At 40.1% G+C, this 21,426-nt stretch overlaps 1 protein-coding gene across 2 annotated transcripts in view; it reads left to right on the top strand.

Moving 5' to 3' along the window:
- Window positions 1–3,950: 3,950 nt before the first annotated feature.
- LOC140574240 (tetratricopeptide repeat protein 39A) overlaps window positions 3,951–21,426 on the top strand; it is a 29,463-nt gene continuing 11,987 nt past the window's right edge. The window contains exons 1-9 of one of the 2 annotated variants that reach the window (XM_072694012.1): window positions 3,951–4,299; window positions 10,883–10,987; window positions 14,416–14,547; window positions 16,187–16,245; window positions 16,496–16,563; window positions 19,142–19,206; window positions 19,626–19,725; window positions 21,111–21,176; window positions 21,284–21,392. In XM_072694012.1, the coding sequence (XP_072550113.1) occupies window positions 4,265–4,299; window positions 10,883–10,987; window positions 14,416–14,547; window positions 16,187–16,245; window positions 16,496–16,563; window positions 19,142–19,206; window positions 19,626–19,725; window positions 21,111–21,176; window positions 21,284–21,392 (739 nt within the window). In that variant the 5' untranslated portion in view covers window positions 3,951–4,264. Of the gene's footprint in view, window positions 4,300–5,162; window positions 5,213–10,882; window positions 10,988–14,415; window positions 14,548–16,186; window positions 16,246–16,495; window positions 16,564–19,141; window positions 19,207–19,625; window positions 19,726–21,110; window positions 21,177–21,283; window positions 21,393–21,426 lie in introns of those variants that run through there. The other variant, XM_072694013.1, reaches the window with a different exon arrangement.

Here is a 21,426-nt window from a genome sequence, read left to right as displayed (position 1 = left end):
TCAGCTTGTAAAGCACTCCACTAAATAAACATCAGTTAACTGTATAATAAATTACTTGTTTTTATGTGAAATGGGTCTTCAGTGGATAATTATACAAATATATTTTCTGACTCATTGAGTGAGTCTGAAGCTGAGTGAGCAGTTGGTGCTGCCATCTCCTGGCAAAACCATATAGGCAGAACCTTCCTCTTTAAATACTTTTATAAAAGGAATCATGATCAATATCATTAGCCTTTTTTGTTTTTACAGGAATTTACAAAAAAAAACCTCTTTCATGTGAAAACAGAATTTTGTGTAAATTAAAGCAAAATATTAAATGCTAAATAAGTGATTTCATAAATATTCACCCCCTTTAAAGTGACTGGCCTAATCAACAGAGGTCGAGGCAGTTGGTGCTAGTAGTCTCACAGTTAGTGAACTAGTGATCACCTGAGTGCAGTAAATGTGTCTCAAGTGATTCCAATATAGAGAAACCTGTCTGGAAGGTCCAGTTACTGGTTAATCAGTACTCCTGGCTTCAAATACACCATTAAGACCAAAAACACTCCACATAACTCGGAAAATCAGTCACTGGATGGAATTCAGTTAAATCCATCATTAGGAAAAGGAAGGAATATGGCAAGTGTAAATCTGCAGGCCATCCTCACAATGTCCTTTTAGCACCAACTGCCTGGACTTCTGTTGGACTAGGTCAGTCACGAGGGGGTGAACATTTATGCAGTCTCTTATTTTACACTATACCATTTTTCTTACTTTAATTTTTTATAGAAATCTGTTTTCACTTTGACATTAAAGAGTTTTTATTTTGCAAACTCTAGTTTGCAAACTAGTCAAACTAGTTAAAAAAAGCCAAATTATGTTAACCATGATTCCATTTATAAAAGCAATGTCTGGTCCTCATGTTGGGAAACTGCACATTTTTAGAAGTTGTTTGGGTCATAAGCTGAATAACAGTACAGTATAAAGCACCCAGTTTATGCAGCACTGGTGTGTTTTTAATAGTGTACAGGAAACTGTAACTAACTGAACACAATCAGAGGAAACACTACAATTAAATATTTCAGTTGAAAGTAAAAAAAAAAAAAAAAAACATAAAAAAAAACATAAGTGCTGACAAAAGCCCTAGTCTAGTGTCTGGACCCGAAGTCTATATCTTGTATCTGTTCGTTGTCAAGCAGGTTTCTTTAATACATAGCTTTGGTCTTAATGTTACTCAGACATTTACCATGGGAAATAAGGTCAGAATTAGTGCCATCAACATTAGCGCACACAATTAATTTGCCAACTTTCATGTTAACTTTTTTTTAACGCAAAGTAATCATCTTACCCAACTTCCTCCTGTAAGTCTCTCTTTTTACAGAGCTTAGTGTTGTATTAATGGATTTATTGAGTGATGTAAACACTTCTGTTGAGCTCAGAGGGTGGAATACACTTTATGCTAAAACATGGATTAAATCTCAGAACTAACTCTCATTCTCTTACCCCTCCTTCATCTCTCTCTCACACACACACACACACACACACACACACACACACACACACACACACAGACAGCTCCTCATCTTTTAGCTCACAAAGACTGATCATCCATTTCCTTCTATAAAGTTGTTGAAGCATTTTCTCTATTAAAGCTTCTGTGTCTGAGCTTTATCATGGTTGAGGCTGAAAAGTTCTCAAAACTACACCATTTCTATGGTTAATTGTATTTTTATAAATAACATTGCGTTAAATTCTAAATTCGTGAAATCAGCACACCCTAAAAGAAGATTAATGGTGAAGGAAACAGTGAAAATGTAAAATTTGTCATGGTCAGTTACAATTACAGCGACACACTTCACACAGGACAATGAGACAGTTCTTGAAGTCTAAGGCTTTCTGACACTGAAGGCCTAAAATCCAGGGATGCACAGATATTCATGTACACATCTGCTGATTCCAATGCAGATACATAAAAATTCATCAAATTGGTTTAGTTTAGCTTTTATTGTCTATAGATTATAGACTCATTAAACACCTATGGAATTAACCCTTAATCACCTATTGTTAACATTTTAAAACCTATAGTTAATTCTATAACACCTACAGACTCAACCCCTTAACACCTATACATAACCCCTTCCCCACAGACTCAATTCTTTAACACCTATACATAACCCCTTCCCCACAGACTCAATTCTTTAACACCTATACATAACCCTTTCCCCATAGACTCAGTTCTTTAACACCTAGGCATAACCCTTTCCCCATAGACTCAATTCTTTAACACCTAGGCATAACCCTTTCCCCATAGACTCAATTCTTTAACACCTATACATAACCCCAGTCCAGAATCACCTTTCTCACAGCAAAAAAAAAATCTAAATCTAATACTGATACCATTCTGATATGATTGTGCATCCCTACTGAAATTAACATTCACTTAAAGCCAAAGCCAAATAAAGCTGTAGTTTCCAGCAGATGGAGTTTCTTTTGGGGAAGCTAAAGGAAGCCTTTAATTTAGCATCTCCTGGTCTTCATAATGCTAAAGAATGAAAGTAGCCTATCCCACTAGAAATGTTTTCAAAAGAGCAGCAGAGCATGCCAAGACTTTACAGTCATTAAATTCATTAAACACAAGCTGAGCAGTGATGAATGACACAAGCAAGGATGTCGAAAGAGGTGATAAAGAAGTGGGAGAAACGTAACTTCTGTTTACTTTTGGGGATGTAGCTACATTCTGTCAGTCGTTTATAACACACAACCTGACTAACGAAACCCGTCTCTGAGGTAAACGTAAGTGTCTAATACACATATATATATAGACTTAACCCTTTAACATCTATAGACTTTATTGTTTAACTTTTATAGATATTACCCTTTAACACCTAGATACTCAATGCTTTAACACCTTTAAAATCGAGTTTACCAGCTAATACATAAAGAGTTAACCCTTTAACACCTGTATAATAAACCAATCATTTAACACCTATAGAGTTAACCCTTTAACAACTATAGGATCAATACTTTAACACCTAGAGACATAACACTAACAGCTATAGAATTAATCCTTTAACACCTATAGACTTAACCCCTTAACACCTAGAATTAACAATTTAACCCCCATAGAATCAACCCTTTAACACCCATAGTCTTAAACCTAACACCCATAGAATCAACCCCCCACCTATAGACTCAATTATTTAACACATAGAGATTCAATGCTTTAACACCTATACATAACCCTTTCCCCTATAGAATCAATTCTTTAACACCTATAGAGTTTAACATTTTTAAACAAATATTGTTTATCTTTTATCACCTATATACCTAATCCTTGAACACCTATACAATTAACCTTTTTTCACCTATAGGCTTAATCCTTTAACATGTTTGGAGTTAACCCTTAATAATCTGTAGGCTTAGCCACTTAACACCTATGGAGTTAACTCTTAATCACCTATAGTTAACATTTTAAAACCTATATATAACTTTCAAACAACTATAGACTCAAGCCTTTCACACTTATACACAACCCTTTCCCTTATAGACTCAGTCTTTTTTACATCTGTAGAATAAAATCTTAAAACTTAGAGTTAATCCTTTAACCTTTTATCGTCTATAGGCTTAATCCTTTAACATCTAGGAGTTAACCCGTAATCACCTATAGTTAACTCTATCACGCCTATAGACTAAACCCTTTAACAGCTGTAGAATGAACTATTAGAACACCCATCCAGTGAACCCTTCATTATCCCCATAGACCCACTGTAGCCCTCTAGAGGCGCTTTCCCCTCAGCTAAGCCATAACGCCGCTGCTAACCCGAGAGCACGGCGGCTCGCTCGCTCGCTCGCTAGGTGGTGGTGGTGATGTGTGAAGTCCGGATCCTGTCCACATCCTCGCAAGTTCGCGGTGGGGGAAAACCAAACGCCGGCGTCGCCGAGGAGGAGCCTTTTCTTTCCTTTTCTTTTTTTTCTGTTCCCAGAGAGACGACAACGACGACGACGACAGCAGTCCTGCTGGTCACTCACACACACACACACACACACACACACACACCAGTCCACACCTTCCTCCACCTCCTTCTTCTCCACCTCTTCCTCCAAGTTCTGTAGTCGTCCAGGAAAAAAACCACAGCGAGCTCAATGCTCCTGGTCTGTTTGAACACGGGAATCAACACCAGCCCCGTCCTCTGAAGGCATCCGAGGCTCGGGGAGTGCCACTTTCTGACAGGTGTTCGGCTGGACAGACAGACAGACAGGCACGCGCTCAGAGAGAGGGAGAATCATGTCCAACGGGAAAAGCACACCTGGGACCTCAAAGTAAGTGGCCTCGAGCAGCAGCAGCAGCAGCTGTTTCACCCAGCCGTTCAGAGGCGCTGCTCTGACGAAGCGTTAGCCTTAACTGTGTGGATTAGCAAACACTCTCTCTCTCTCTGTCCCTCTCTCTCTCTCTCTCTCTCTCTCTCTCTCTGTCCCTCTCTCTCTCTCTCTCTCTCTCTGTCCCTCTCTCTCTCTCTCTCTCTCTCTCTCTCTCTCTCTCTCTCTCTCTCTGTCCCTCTCTCTCTCTCTGTCCCTCTCTCTCTCTCTCTCTCTCTCTGTCCCTCTCTCTCTCTCTCTCTCTCTCTCTCTCTCTCTCTCTCTCTGTCCCTCTCTCTCTCTCTCTCTCGCTCTCTCTCTCTGTCCCTGTCTCTCTCTGTCCCTGTCTCTCTCTCTCTCTCTCTCTGTCCCTGTCTCTCTCTCTCTCTCTCTCTCTCTGTCCCTCTCTCTCTCTCTCTGTCCCTCTCTCTCTCTCTGTCTCTCTCTCTCTCTGTCTCTCTCTCTCTCTGTCTCTCTCTCTCTCTCTGTCTCTCTCTCTCCCTCTCTCTCTCTCTCTGTCCCTCTCTCTCTCTCTGTCTCTCTCTCTCTCTCTGTCTCTCTCTCTCTCTCTGTCTCTCTCTCTGTCTCTCTCTCTCTCTGTCCCTCTCTCTCTCTGTCCCTCTCTCTCTCTCTCTCTCTCTCTCTCTCTCTCTCTCTGTCTCTCTGTCTCTGTTGATAAGCTGAGGGAGTTACAGCCTGTTGCTGGAAACAAGCTAATGGCTTCTGGGCTTAGTATGAACACAGCACAGCAGCTTATTGTGGGCTAGTTGGCGAGAAGGGTGAGAGATGATTAGCTTCTGTCAAATTCACACAGTCAACTGACAGAAGCAGCTACACTTCAGTCCTCAGCTGAATTTGCTGACTCAGTTTGTCTGCGGTAAATATTGCAACTTGTTTAGCCTAGCGGTTCTCTCTCTCTCTCTCTCTCTCTCTCTCTCTCTCTCTCTCTCTCTTCCTTCCTCATTGTGTAATTTCTGTTGTGATCCTAGTTTCTATTGCTGTGTAAGAAGAGGGCATACTGAGGGTAATCAACATGGCCAAAGTGCAATATCACGATACTTAGATATTCATACACCCAATGACGATCATGATATCACATTTTTCGAGGTTTGATACAGATAGGTTGAACTGACAAAAAGCCACATAATCCAGTGAAACATGGCCATTCTGCTCTTGTACTGAAACATGCAGGTGATTCGGTGCTCTTTTAAAGCTTCAGCTATCAGCTTCTAAATAAGTTTGGTGATACACTGGCTTGTAATCCGGAGAATGGTGTCTCTGCCGTTGCCGTTGTAGGCCTGGAACACCGGCTGCTATGCTGTGTAACTTGGGTGGAGCTGCACGAGTCCTCTCTGCCGCCATATTTGTGTGGAAGATCCTGTAACGTTACATTACCTCGACATGGATCTTTCACAGAAAGTTTGGATGTACAGCAGTGGTGTGAACTTGAATTACATTTAGCAACTGTAGGTGGAGCCGAGTAGTAAAAATGATCAAATCTTGCATAATGCTGCTTTAATGTTGGGAAGTCCGAATCGCACTTTAAACCACCCTTAAAGGACACGCTTTACACATGTGTTTCTGGACAAGCTGGCAGATACAGAATTATCACTGAAAGTGAAAGAAGCGTGTGGATTGAGGCAGTTCTTCCTTTAACAAATCAGTGGAGCATCAAAATGATCTTAGAGCTGTTATTTTAAGGCAAAACATAACCATCATAATGTTGGTTTCATGATATGCTCAGAAAAGTGTGTTGTGATGTAATTTATGACCTTAAGGATATGGTTATATCGGCCTACCTTGTGCAGTTTAACGCAGATTCATTTATGTAGCGCTTTTCACAACGAAGCTTCACAGAGATCCAGGTTCAAGCCTCTTTTGAGCAAGCCAATGGTGGCAGTGGCAAGGAAAAATTCCATTACTTTTGGTAGTAGCTTTTCTCATGTTCCTATTTTAATGGCATTCCGGTTGCTGGACATGCCAATTTTAGTTATTTTTCTTTGAAAATACATTCACCGTTACAGTCTTTTCACTAATCGCACGTCTTTAGATTCAGATATTTTAGGTATTTAGGTTGGAAAGCTTGTTTGGTTCAAACATTTGTACCAAAATAGGTTGTGTTGTGCCCTGCTCTCCCCTGCTGCTCTTAAAATGAAAATCGAAATGCCCATCAGTATAAAGGCTGACCAACTTTTAGTCGTGTACTGTTGGGAAAAGCAAATCATAAGGCCACAGGGAGGCTGATGTCTGCCATTGTTCATGTGAGCAATAATTAGCCATGGACTGTAGGCTAGTTACTCAAAGCAAATACGAGACACCTTGCAATGTGTGTGTGTGTGTGTTTTGTGAGTGTGTGTATGCCACAGCTGGGCGGTGTTGCCCAAAGTTTTACACGTGACAAAGGGCCCAGCAGTTCTCAGCAGTGTGTAAGTTTGTGTGTGTGCGCGTGCTTGTAGTATAGAAATAGTGAAATAGCCTGTGAATATATCATCAGTGTAAGATTTGTATGTAAGATAAAAAAAAAACATAGGTTCTAATGAGTGTGCTTAAGTGTGTTTAAATTTGTTGTCCACTTTATTGGAAACACCTACCTTTTACCTCCATAGACGTTCCTGAGACCTAACAGGTCCACTGTAGAAATGGCACATATTATCAGTAACAAAGGGTATCAGAATCAGGCTGATGCTATGAATATTGGATATTGGATATTGTTAAAATATCAGGTCTGATCTACTGAGAGTGTGCACTGTTTCTGGCCTTCTTTCTTATGTGATGTGATGTTGGCCTGTGGGGTAGTGGAGCATGAGTCTGATGGCCTACTTTTAAGATGCTCTTTTATCTCTTAAGTAGGGGTGCAACCGAGGACTATTTTGATAGTCGAATAATCTGTCGATTATTGAATCGAATCAACGATTACTCGGATCATGATTTGCTCAGTTACCAAATAACTATTTTATGGCAGCTTTTAAGTTTAGCTAGAGGTTGTCTCATGCAACAATAAAGAATGCCTTTAAAATTCACTGTTTTAATGAACTTTCTTGCTAATATAAAAGATTAATACAAATGTTTTCCTGTCAAAATTTAAAACCAAGAATGTGCAAAGTAGCAGCAATTAAGTTTCCATTTAATCAGTTTTCCATATTTTTTTGGGTCAGCATATGGTGTTACTGCTTTTGTTTGCATTGGTGACTTTTATTTTGACATGGTCTGGCCGGAGCTGCAATATGGTCAACCTTCCTCCACTTGCATAACCAGCAAGCTGATTTAATTGGAGGGTGGGACGTATCTGTGACCAGCAAGTTGATTGGCTCTTTTTGTTGAAGGGTGGGACTATATATGTAAACAGACACCATGTTGAGTGCTACAAGAACTCCCATTCACATTTCAAACAGTGACCGGTGATTTCAGTGGTGCTAAATGTTCCAAAATGTGTGTGTCCACATAAAAAGGGTTTGTTTGACAGCACTCATTGGATCGACCAACACAGTACAAGTCAGAGGAGCTCAGTACAGATCTCAGATGGATGATTATGGATCAACGTCTTCAGAGCTATACAAGGAGGAGCACCCGAACAGTCACCCTCAACCTTCAGTTGTTAAGATGAGACAAATATTGAGTTGTTTGGCCACAGTGACCAGAGGTATGTTTGTAGGAGTAAAAATTAGGCATTCTACCCAAAGAACACTACCTGCTGTTAAGCATGGTGGTGGTAGCATCTTTCTCTAGGGTTGTTTTGCTGCAAGTGGAACTGGTACATTGCACAAAATGGATAGTTGTGCAAAGTGAGGTAGTTAATACAGCCTGTAGGCAGTGTAAATATTATTATGTTGGATGTGTTTCTGCTCACACATGCATACAACTGTCCTACACCACCAGAACATTGTCCTCGTCCAATCCAAAACAACCTAATGAGTTGAAATAAGAATATAGCAGGAGGGTTATTGGAGAGGGGGTGGGGGCAAGCAAGACTACAGTTTCCACAGCAATTCTCCTTTACCGCTACAGTTACCACAATGCTGTGCAAATCCAATGGCTTACAGCTGAAGGTTTATGGGTGGCACGCACACGCATGCTTATGAAGTTACTGTATTTACCTTAATTTCACGTATCCTGTATTCTCTGGCCGACCGGTTTGCACTGAACTGTAAACCCTGTGCCGTGATGGTTTGGTATGAATACATGTAGCTACCGTTACACCTTCTAGTGTATGGTCTGGGGATGTAAAAGGAATGTTTTGAGACACTTTTATTTGTAAAAAGTTATTTTTATTCTAGGATCTGGGCCCCATAAAGAAAACATATTATAAAGGGTATTGGCTGATACCCAAGATTCCAGTTACGGAGAAGGGAAACTTTTGTGCCATCTCTAGTCCATTGTCTAGATGTATTTTATTGGTTAGTTTGTGCCTCCAGGACCACTATTGACAAGATGTAGTTGGTGGTCTCTTCTACAGTTCTAGAATCTCTATGGTCAGAAACAGCTAAGGTCTGCATGGCAACAGAGATGGGCTGCTTTGTCCCACTGTAAGGTGGACCTACAATATATATGTTTCTATGAGGATGCAGGTGTGATTTCAGGAGTAGTAAGAAATACCACAGGACCCTGTTACACCTTCATGAATTCTTCTCTGTAATTATTAATTGGCTGTTGTGAACATCTCTACATTTGCTGTGGTAATTAACAGCAATTCTGCTATTGCACTATTAATGGTCTGTCTTTTTATAGCCTCGGCCAGGCTATAAAATGTGTCATAAGGGATCATTCATAATTAATAAATGTCAGTGTTTCAAAGGGTAAGAAGTTGCTTGTAAATTTTTTAGCTTTTACTTACACTCTGGTTCCCACAGTCATTTAGTCATTTTGACATTTGCAGTTATGAAATGAGTATGTATACTGTATGAGTCATTTGCATCCCTTTATCTCCAGTAGTTGACTTAATGACTGTGCCAATCCAGTCTGTGAAGGATTACAGCAGTGTCTTGAGATTTCTAACTTTGAGCGTAGTTCTATTTCAGACCCCAGGACTTGTTTCTAAAACATATCTGGCTTCAAACAATGAGTTTTGGGAAGAGGTTACCGTTATGGCTTCCTTCTTATGACTCTTCCATTAAAATTATGTGTGGAACAGTGGAATAGTGCAGCGTTGACCAAGAAGAATGCTGACACTCACTCAATCCAGGATGACCGTAGGGTTTGTGTGTCTGGTTTAAGAGACGTGACGGAACACCGGAACTCTTTAGCTGATCAGCAAAATCACCAGACCTTAATCTCTGGTCTGAGTCTGGAACAGCATTGCAGTGACTTGCTGGGACCATATGTTTGCATTTTGCTGATTTCTATAAAACCAAGCTTATCCAAATTTTGTTTCATTTATGGCAAGAACATTAAATGTTCATTTTATTTATATAATAAACTTTTATACTTTCTCATATACATATTGCAATACAAATACAGGCATCAGAAGCAGACCTCACCATGTGATGCATGTGTGATAAACAGACTGCAAAAGGAAGGCATTTGGTTAGGCACAAAGATTATCATTTTACACATAAAGCAGTCAGCATGTCTGAAGGAAAAAAACCTTTTTGATTTCAATTACAATTAAAGAGGTATTGTAAGTTAAACAGAATCCTAATACCAGACATGTTATTGGTCACACATGCATATTTCAGGCCTTAACAACATAATCTTCTGTAGGGATGCACAATTATCGTGAGGCATTTTTTTTTTTTTTTTAAATATATATATATTTGGTCCATTGCGCTGCTACTATGGCCCGGTGGTTGCAGTTTGAATCCCAAGCCATGCTGCTTTGACATCAGCATTCGGAGTCTGAGGGAGCATAACTGACCATGATCTCTCCGGGAGGGAAGATGACTCTCTCTCCCCTCATCAGTCTTAAAGCAATGTTGGCTGGCACAGGCATCCATTGGCTGGTGCTGGTAGCCAAGTGATGCCACATCTTGATGTACATAATGTAATAGTAATTCCGACTTCACAAGTGGGATGTAGGGTCTTCCGACTAGCATGTGAATGCAGCATGATACTGCTGCTTTCATTACTGTTGATGTGTGGTGGTCCATCCTGGGTTTTGAACTCTGGGTTCATTGAGGCTCTTCCGACTTTCTCAGTAGGAAATCCGACTTGTGGGGTTCCAGTTGACATTTTCTACTTGGAACTCAGAAATTCTGACATCCCAGTTCAAGTGGAACACAGCATCAGCCCGAATGAGCTAATCAAGGTCTGAGCACTAGTCAAAAAAAGAAGTCTGAGCCTTTGTAATGCTTGTGGTAATGTAATGCTTTAGAGATTTTTTTATGTAATGAAAGACATCATCTCTGCATTAGTATTGCTCAAAAATACTGTGTTTGATATGTGATTAGCTACAGTGGTAAACAACCAAATGTCAATTGGTCAGGGGTCCCCAAACCTTTGCATAAGATTGAATACATTAAAAATGTCAGATAGTGGTCCAGAATTCTCATGTTACTGAATCCCTAATCTATTGATATTGATATTGTGTTTGTGTGTGAACATCCCAACCCAGCTCCACACAGACGTCCTTGCGCACATGTCTCGAAGAGTGTATGGAGGCCTTGGATTTATTCCTCAACAACCACTTCAATGAGAGTCTGGACAAGCTGCAGCCACGGTAAGATGAGTAGTTCTGCCTGTCTGTCCACTTACACACACACACACACATCTATTCGCACACAGGCATGATGCTGCAGACATTAATCCAGGAAGCATTTAGCGTCAGGTCACAGGTGAAGGTGACTTAGAGACGAAAAGAGCACACAAAATGTGTACCTAAGGAGCGGTACCCGTGGAAGTGCTCCTGTTTTAGTGATACTGGACGGTGCAGGGGCCTTTTAAAGAGGTTTCTATAGTCACTGGTATTAACTTTAGCTTTGAACGACTCATCAGCATTAGTGTACAGAAATGCCTCTGTATCTGTTTGTTCATGTGCGTCATACTAAACTCCTTCGACCAGGATGTGAGGTGTTTGCCTAAGTGCACGCCCAAAGACACACAGACACACACACATACACTTGCATACATACATGCATGGATGAGTGCGAGAGGTGGCATGAGAAAGGGAACTGGGAAAGTTAGCTCTGTGGTTGGTTTGTTACTGATTGCGAAGAAGGAAAGCTTTTCTAGCAGAAACTTGTTGCTTGCTGTGTTTCTTTGGTTGAACACACCCAGAATGACTTGGACCTGGACACACACACGCAGACAAAATCATGGATCTTCTGAAATCAAGGGTAGAAAATAGAGATGGTATAATGCCACTTCTCTTCCTGAAATTCGCAAATAGCACCTTCTTAACCCATCTGTGCCATGAACACACACATGCACACTAGTGATACAGTGAACATGCATGCTTCGTGAGTGTTGAGCGCCTTGCTCAGGGACCCTACAGTTGCAGCTTATCAAACCTGGGTATCAAACCCTCAACCCTGTCATCAGTAGTCCGATGCATTAACCTTTAAGCCACCACCTCAAGGAAAAATCTAAAAAACAAGAAAAAGATAGGACATAAGCCCCTTAAAACTGCTAAGCTGCTAGGTACTAATGTTGGATGCTTTATTGCTCTTGTGTGTCCCAAGATGCTCCAGTGTTTCCCGTTCTTTTTATTTTCTGTGGAAATGTGCTGGTTGTTTGCAGCAATGAACTATACAATGAAGCATTTAAAGTAGCTGAGTTCACTAATTAGAGGATGTGTCTGGATGGTTTTGGACATATAGTGACTATAGTTATGTATTAACTGCTAGCGGTTACTGCCTCTCAATGCTTGAAATGAATGACTGGGTGCTGTCATTTTGGCAGCAGAGCTTCCTGAACTAAGCTGACTAATAATATGGACGTTGCAATTTATGTGACTCAACCCAGCGTCAAAGCATAGGTAAGTAATTGGGTGCTGTGGCATCTTATAGTGTGAATGAGATTCATCAGTGACTAGAGAATTTTTTTTTTCCCCTAGTAAAGGTTACACTATTCAATGCAGCAGCTTGTGCTGAGATTGACGTTTTACCACTGGAGCACATGCTTATATTGGAGTTTGATGAATATACTGTGTTATTTGCTTATAAAATCCAGTATCACAGTTCCACACATTCCTCAGCATCAGCGAAAATCCCCCCGATAAGACACTGATAATGTCCCTATAAATGCTTTAAAAGAAAACCATATTTAGGAATATGATCTGCTATGTTGAACAATTAACAATGAAGTTGGGAGCTTGTTTGAAGGTCAAAATTGTGAGAATTCTTGTTATTTATCTGCTTTCTACTTAGAATGCTCTTTTGCTGGTTGAACCATGTAAGGATGTACATAGTAATATGGGAAGGTCCCCTTCTGACATGTCTATAGCTCTCCCCCATTAAGTGTATTCTGTCACGAATAAGTGAACAGCGGGTTTCCAAATGCTGCTGCCTCCAGCTGTGGTAGCAAGTGCTTTGCTCTCTGAGCCAGTTATATAAAAAAAAAAAAAACATCTGAGTGGTGAATTCATCTGAGCAGTAGCAATGCCTCAAGTAGCAAAACAGCATGGATGTAACTGATCTGTAGCTGAATATGCAGTTAAACATTTCTATGTAGTCCAAATCAAGAAGCTTTTCATTTAATTATTGGGACCGATCCCTGGTTTCACTTTTCCAAAATGATTGTATCCTGATGTCATAGTTTGCTTGTTTTGTGGGGAGCAAAGAACATATTTTTGCCCTTGCAGATGAACAGTGCTGAAATGCCCTCAAAAATCGGCCTTGTGTAACAGCCTTGGGCCTTGTGTCCAGAGGTCCCAGGAGGCCTGTGGACAATTACTATTACTCCATCCCATCCATGCTGGGGATCCAGAATTTACTCCATAACAAATATTAAAATATTCTAACAGTTTGTGTTGTGTTTTTAATAACAAGTTATTAGAACAAACAAGTAGGTCATTATCATTTTTCATTAGCATCTCTAATTCGCAATCGAGACCATCCTTCATAAAGTAGCCTTTGCCATAGCTAGTAGAGTAGCTTATTGCAGTTCTCTAAGGGGTAACTTTCATGTAGCTGAGGGCTTTATGTACAGTAACTGGTGTGTCAGTATGCTAACTTTGTGGGTGTACTAATATTTGAGCAATATATTCCTCCCTCCCCGCCCCTTACCTCTGCTATCCTCATCAATCACTACACCACCACAAATGCAGAGATAGAGATAGAACGATCAGTGTTTTTGTGGCCGATACCGATTGAGGGTAGGGCTGGATGCCACATTAACTTTTTCAAGCGAACATGCTAAAATATCATGGTGCAGGGCTTCTGTATTGTTACATACATCGTCCCAAGATGAAATGTACTTGCTTTTTAGAATCAACCACATTTAAAATAATGTCAAAATGCTGTCGTCAAAACTACACCCTCGTCCTAAAACCTCCAACACTTTAGACATGAATCATTTAACTTTCCGGCTGTTTCTGCTGTACTTTTGATGGTGCTTAAATGTGGTCTGCAATGTTTACAAAAGTGCTTTGCTATTTACTATTTACTATTTATTATGTACAACTGTATGAAGAAAGAGTTAAGAATCATGAGAAAACACCATTTGTTGTTAATAGTCAGCAGAAATCCGAAGTGGAATTGTTTAATGACTGACCATATCTGCTGATAATTAGCGTTATTATGATGACCATCAATCATACCCATAAATAGCTTCTTATAATGTCATCAGTAGCTTTTGCAGAACATTGGGCCCATTCCATCAAAGGTAATAGAAGGGAACAGTGGGACTCATTTTATGTTCCCTTGAACTGAGATGACTATGAGAGAAAAGCACCAGCTCCAGCTTGGCTCATGACCAGAGCTGATTAAGCTATTCCAGGAGTCATGTGTGTTCAGTGGGTGCCAGTCTGGAGTGCCAACTGGCTTTCAGTGTAATTTGATTGCACTTTTATGCATCTTTAGCGAGGTCAGGGTTTCTCGGGTCAGGGTCTGCTGTTGTTTGCGTGTGGATATAACTGTGAAGATCATGGGACTGGTGGAGGGGTGGTGTAAATGCATGCATGTAATGATGTGTCTCATCCTGTCACAGGTCTAAAGAGAGCATGTATCATGCTCTGATCTACGCTACAGTGTTAGAGATGCAGGCCATGATGACCTTCCAGCATGAGGACATTGCCAGCGCTGGATACACGATGAAGAGCGCCCAGGAGGTGTGCCAGAGGTACGGAGATATGTAAATGTGGGTGTTGCTGTTTGTGAGGACCTCCATTGACTTCTGGATTGCATTAGCCAAGTAATCCTGCACCTAAACCTAACCCTGACCTTCACCTCAGGAACCAAAAAGCAAACATGTTTTTTTTTTTTTTTGGGAGAACCAGCAGAAATGTTCTCACTCATACAGAATGTCTTGTTTTACCTATTAACAGGAGGACATTTGGTCCTCACAAAGTGTTAAAGACAACAGCACCCAAAGACGCACATGTACACCCATACACACGGGGGCTGCACAGTATGTTAGTTAATTGGTACCATCATATTTTTATATGATGTTTATAATGCTACACGTGCCTCTAATAATTGTCTTATTAGAAGGACTGTAATCTATTAAATTATCCTTGGAATAATACTCAAATGAAATTCTGAATGAAGTCTAGTCCCTCTAGAGAAATATTGGCAATAAAATAGGACACTCTGGAGCAGATAAACATGAAACTATTGGCTCCATGCTTAATGCCAGACATGGGCCAGAGGGGTACAAAGCCCTCTAGCATTGAGCTGTGGAGCTCTGGAATGATAAAGCTTCCTTCAATACTTTTGGGATGAGTTGGCAATAAGGTGGGGTGGTGATCATCCAACATTCAGCACCACAATCTAGTAAAAATCCTTCCCTGGACAGTAGAGACAGTTACTCCAGTAACAAAAGCAGGATACACTCCTGGTATTCAGTTGTCAGTACCTACCAAAAGTCGTCCAAGGAAGGAGAACCACTGAACCAGCTGCAGGCTCACTGATGCAATCAGGACAGGATACCTTCAGAGGGCTTGTGGCTCAGAGCTGTTTTGGAGGCACGAGGGGACCTACACAAGATTAGGCAGCTGGTTTTAATGTTGTGGCTGATTGATGCATACAGTATTTGCATAATCATAATGCATAAATTTGGTCAAAATAAAATATTCCAGTGCTGTTCCTGTTAGGGAAAAAGCCTAATGCCGAATGATATTTATGTTATTTGATTGTACATGGGCTTATTAAGGGCTTGTCCATGTTCCATCAGGTGTTCTTATGAAATCTTGTTCAGCCTTTACACAACTGACACACACACACTTTCTTTCTGCTGTCAGCTTTCCCAGTGCGTGTGTCATATTTAGCAGTCTAAACACCTCTCGCCGTGACCTCCTGACCTTTAGTCAAATAGGGCCGGTTGAATGTGAGCTGAGGTGCCAGTGCTGCTGGGTGATTTGCCTTGTGTTTGCATGAGGCTGAAGCACAGGTCTGTCTCAAAAGCTTTAAATGGTGGACAGCTGATCATGTCTGATAACAGGCTGTATGTTAGACTGTAATTTTGCCTTGTGGTCTGAGAGAGGCTCTGGGCTACAGTAAATGTGAGTGTGTGTGTGCTCTTTGTGCTCTCAGCACATTCTGCTTTAGAACGGCAGTTAGCTGCATTTTATTCCTGCAACAGTTACAGTCTGTTTGCACCAATATATTGCAAAGCTGTATGAAATCAGCTCTGATATTTTGAGAAGCTTGATAAACACTGGCTTGGCTCATATCATTTTTATATGTGGGCAGAGATAATGGATAATGAGAAAGTGTGTGTGTGTGTGTGTGTGTGTGTGCTGTCCTGTGCTCCTCTGCAGGTTTCGGAAGAGGTCTGGTAGTCTGGCAAGCAGAGCAGCAGGAGATGATCTAACTGAAGGTAAAATGTGTTGATGGGGGCCATAACTTCTTTCCGAGGAGCAGGGGAAATATAACCGGTCATAAATATCATACTGATTTCTACTCCTGCATGGTCCTACTGTTACACTGCATTATTGACAGTGACAAATATTGCATTATTCATTTCCATTCTGAGGTAAATGTTTTTTCCTATGATGGACTTTGAATGTCAAGTGCCTTTTCTCATTATGTGTGTGTGTGTGTGTGTGTGTATGTGTTTGTGTTTTTAGTGGAGCTCCATGCTGAGGCGTGTTATGCTGAGTGCTTGCTACAAAGAGCCGCGCTCACATTTTTACAGGTTGGGCACAGCTTATAAGCATACAGCCACACACACACAACCACATACCACACACTGATACTCCTGCTGATACCAGAGCTCAGTTTGAGGCGGGGTGCAGGGGAATGCTATGCCGACTGTCACTACACTGTACAGGTGTAGTGAAAAACATTGATCTTCATCTGTAGTGATGTGGTGGGATATATTAGGCAGCAAGTTAACAGTCAGTTCTTATAGATAATGGAAAGAGGGGGAAAGTCGACAAGGAGCCTGAGGCAGTTGGACAAGTGTCAAATTGTGATGGCTAGATAACTGGGTCAGAGCATCTCCAAAACATCAGGCAGGTCTTGCAGTGGTCAGTACTTACCAGAAGTGCTCCAAGTAAGGACAACTGTTGAGCACTTAGAGGATCTGCTAGCTTGAGGGGGAACTTCAGTCAATATTAGGCAAGTGAGATATATATATATATATATATATATATATATATATATATATATACACACACACACATACAGATGTGTAATAATTGCAATACTGCCTTTGGCCTAATGTGGCATGCAAATGATAATATCTCATTATATATCACATTCTTGATTCTTGACTGCAAATAAAATGCATACCTTGCTGTTAGCTCATGGTGTTTATTACTTCATTTATAAGGTTGTTCCTTTGACATGTTAAACTTGGCAGTATTTTTTACAGCTGGTTGTTGCTAGGCTACAGGTGAAAATGGCAGGCTGATATTTGCAGAGGTGTGTTTGAAGTGCCATTATCGTGAGATTTTGGCACTCATAGAAAGCCTCTCAGCCAATCACATTGAGAGGTTGGAACTAACTGTGGTGAAGTTTCACAGGTTCACATTATGAACCAGTAGAAACAAGAAGAAACTAATTTAAAGGGAAAATCAATATAAAAATAGTCCATACTCCAATATAGAGAATACAAATGGGGTGACATACTGTACCAGTGCCGGGTGAAAGTGAACATTTCCCTTTAGATAGCTCTAACATTTCTTACACTTAAGCGTGTTGTACAAAAGTACAAAAACCGTGTTCCCTAAAAGCTTTCCTAAAAGTCAGATTTATACCCTCAGATTGTCCCTTAAGTATCAAATGTCTCTGTCTCTGTTATATATACATAACATAAAATTCCTTAACTGTCAGTTCCCTTAGGATAACTTAAGGGAGCAAAACCTCACCTTAAGACTTAATAGGTTGAGAGGCTTGCTGAGTTTCTGGAGGTATTTAAAGTAGACAGTGGACCTAGGTGAGTTTCTTAAGATGGAGAAAATGGACCTCTAGACCAGTGTTTCTCAGCCCTGGTCCACTGCCTATTTCCCTGCTCCAAACACATCTGATCCAACTAATCAGCTGATTAACAGCCCATTATTAAGTCAAAGTGGGTGTGTTAAAGCAGGAAACGCTCTAAAATGTGCAGGGCAGGGGGCGTCGAGGACCATCGTTGAGAAACCCTGCTCTAGACCAGTGATGAACAAATGTGTTCTTTTAAAGGAATACATTTTCCCTACTTAGTCCAGTTGACATTTCTTTTTCCATTTTGATTATTTTAGTTATTGTTAACATGGCTCTCAGATGGATGCAGTGGTGTTCAGTGAAGGTTTTTTTTTTTCCTCACCATATTTTCTGAGTTAAGTAAAATGATTATATTTAATGGATTTGAATGCAGATCACTTAATCAATTCCCTTGAGGTAAGTATAAACCATAAGGGACAAACTTGTGGTGTGTCTGCAACTGCACTCCTAAAACCCACTTAAAATGTGCAAATAAAGGCTTTCAAATTCTGTTTTATTGCACCCGAAATCCTCCTTTAGGAAAGTCCTGTTCTTCTCAAAATGCACTTGATGAGGCAGCAGAGCTAACAATACTGACTTGATTTGAAATCGATTTGAAAATTAAGCAAAGCTACAGTTCATAATTCTACAGCCTACGCACAGACTGAACCATAGATTGAACCAACCAATTCAACCAAATTCGACTGACCACTCATGCACACATCTACTCATTTAGACTCTCCGCTGTCTGGCTTAATTTGCAATTTGGGCTTGCGGATGTTATGCTTTTATACTGTAGATGTGGGTGTTTTATTAATAGCAGGGCAATTACATGATGTGAAGTCTCATTCTGTGAAGAAGATCACTGAACTAAAGAACTGATTTTTGGTGCATAAAGGTACAAGGACATTACTGTATACTTATGTGAAAGAAGGGGGGTCTACTGGTTGCTGGTTGGCTTGTGATGCAGTGAGTGTGTGTGTGCATGTCTGTACTAATGGACTGCACTGACAAATGTGTAGCGTTAGGTTTCGCACAAGGACAAATTAAGAAAAATGTAGGCAGTTTCATTATTTTTAATGAAATTATAATTAAAGTAATTTTGAACTGATATGAATTTGGCCAGATTTTACAATAAAAACAAGACATTTACGTAATTTCTTTTTCCATTTAAAGGTCAAACTAAATGTAAGGAGTGATCTATAATAATTATAGAAATAATACTTATATAAAGAAGTCTTGCAAGTTGCTGTATATGATGAACACTCTTTCTTCCACTTGTCTGCTCTATTTCGCTCTGCTCACAGGATGAAAACATGGTGAGTTTCATCAAAGGTGGACTCAAAGTGCGCAACAGCTACCTCATATACAAGTAAGTGTGGAGCAACTTGTGTGTGTGTATATATAATATGATATTATATATATAATATTATATATGTATATATATATATATATATATATATATATATATATATATATATATATATATATATATATATATATATGTGTGTGTGTCTGTGTCTGTGTGTCTGTGTCTGTGTCTGTGTGTATATATATATATATATATATATATATATAGTTGTTTTTTTCCCCCTCTGGAAGAGGCGAGGCAATACACACTACAGTTTAGTTAAAGACGTCTTTTATTTTTTAATTGCCACATGAAGAGTGAGTGCTGTATTTCCATTCTTCAGTCAAGCTTCATTCAGAAAAGTCACTATTGAACTGCTCAGCCATCGACCACAGTAATCTCACTCTGGGAATGACTTGAATATTGTTGTACACACACAGGGAGCTCCACTCCTTTATCGAGTCTCACAGCTCTTTTAAAGGGCCAAACCACAAGCACCTGGAAGGAGGGGTGGCGTTCGGAATTGGTGCTTTCAACTTGGTATGTTGCTCCAGCCTTTTGATGAGGTTCTTACTGTATATGACTGAGGGTAGAACTAAACACCCATTTTTATATTTAATATAAATTTTATTTTATTACATTTTTAGTTGATATTTTGAAGTTTTTTGAGAGCAACTAGTTTTTAAAGGATTCATTATATGGACAAAAGTATTGGGACATACCGCTGTCTGCCTTTACGTACATTACACACAGAGAAAGAATGGGTCATTCTAAAGAGCTCACTGAAGTCAAGTGTGGTACTGTAGTAGGGTGCAACCATTGCAACAAGTCAGTTGCTGAAATTTCTCCTCATGTAGATATTCCACCATCAACTGTGAGTGGTATTATTAAGAAGTGGAAGTGTTTAGGAACCATGGCAACTCAGCCACATAGTGGTAGACTATGTACACTTACAGAGTGTGGTTGGCGAGGTGCATAGTGCAAAATAGTCGCCAAAGCTCTGTTGACTCAGTAGTTCTTTTGGCATTAACATCAGCACAGAGACTGCACCGGAAGTTCAAGGCATCGGTTTTCATGGCACAGCAGCTCCATGCAAGCCTTCCTGCATTGTGGCAACTGAAAAGTTTGGTGGAGGCATAATGCTAAAGTGGTTGTTTTTCAGTGGTTGGCCTATAGGCTGCTTAATTATGATGAAGGTAAATATTAATGCTTTCAGCTTACCATGACATTTTAGATAATTGCCTGCTGCCGACTTTGAGCAAATAGTTTGAGGAAGGCCCTTTTCTGTTCCAGCAAGAGAGATTGTGACCCAGTGCACAAAGCAGGATCCATAAAGGTTGGGTGTGGAAGAACTTTACTAGCCCACACAGAGCCTTGACCTCAACCCCAACAAACACCATTGGGATGAACTAGTTCTTGTGCTGCATATGTGTCTGACCTCACAAATGCACTTCTGGATGAATAAACAAAACTTCTCACAGGCACACTCCAAAATCTTGTAGAAAGCAAGAATAGCAGAATAGTGGAAGTTGCAAATGGGGGCAACTCCATGTTAATGACTATGGATTTCCAATGGAATGTCATAAAAGCTTCTGTAGATGTAATATGAAGATGTCCCAATACATTTGTCCATATGATGAAATTATTATACTGTACTTTTTTTGTAGTTATCTCCCTCAGGATTAGATTGCTGCTTTCTAAGTACTAAAGCTAATTAAGTTCTTGATGTTGAACGCTTTCTCAATTACTGTGGAATCATCTACAGCTCTCAATGTTTACAGTTTCCTCCCAATGACTTAAAAACTCTGGAGTTGTAAAATGAATAGTATTAAATTAGAATTGTTTCAAACGTGTAAATACAACAAAACAGGTTAATTGTTTTAAACAGTTATTCCAAGTTTTTAAATGATGTATTTATCCCACAGACACTTTCTCTATTCCCTGCTCGGATACTCAAAGTTTTGGAGTTTGCAGGCTTTTCTGGGGATAAGGTAATAGCCTCATTTGTGCCGTACTTCCCGTGATCTGACTTAACTGGACAATAATATGTTTTGTGAAGTTTGTATATTTACGTTAATTTTATGTATTTTGTATCTAGGAATATGGACTTTCTAAGCTGTGCGAAGGAGCCACGTCCCATAACCTGCGCTCTATGCTGTGTGCTCTGCTGCTGCTCTGCTATTACACCTTCCTCTCTTTTATTTTAGGTGACAGTCACACTCCTTCATAGTCCTGCTACAC

The sequence above is a fragment of the Salminus brasiliensis genome, chromosome 12, assembly GCF_030463535.1.
Source record: "Salminus brasiliensis chromosome 12, fSalBra1.hap2, whole genome shotgun sequence".
Taxonomy (NCBI): domain Eukaryota; kingdom Metazoa; phylum Chordata; class Actinopteri; order Characiformes; family Bryconidae; genus Salminus; species Salminus brasiliensis.
The sequence above is the reverse complement of the archived record's forward strand: the minus strand, read 5'-3'. Positions and strand labels throughout refer to the sequence as shown.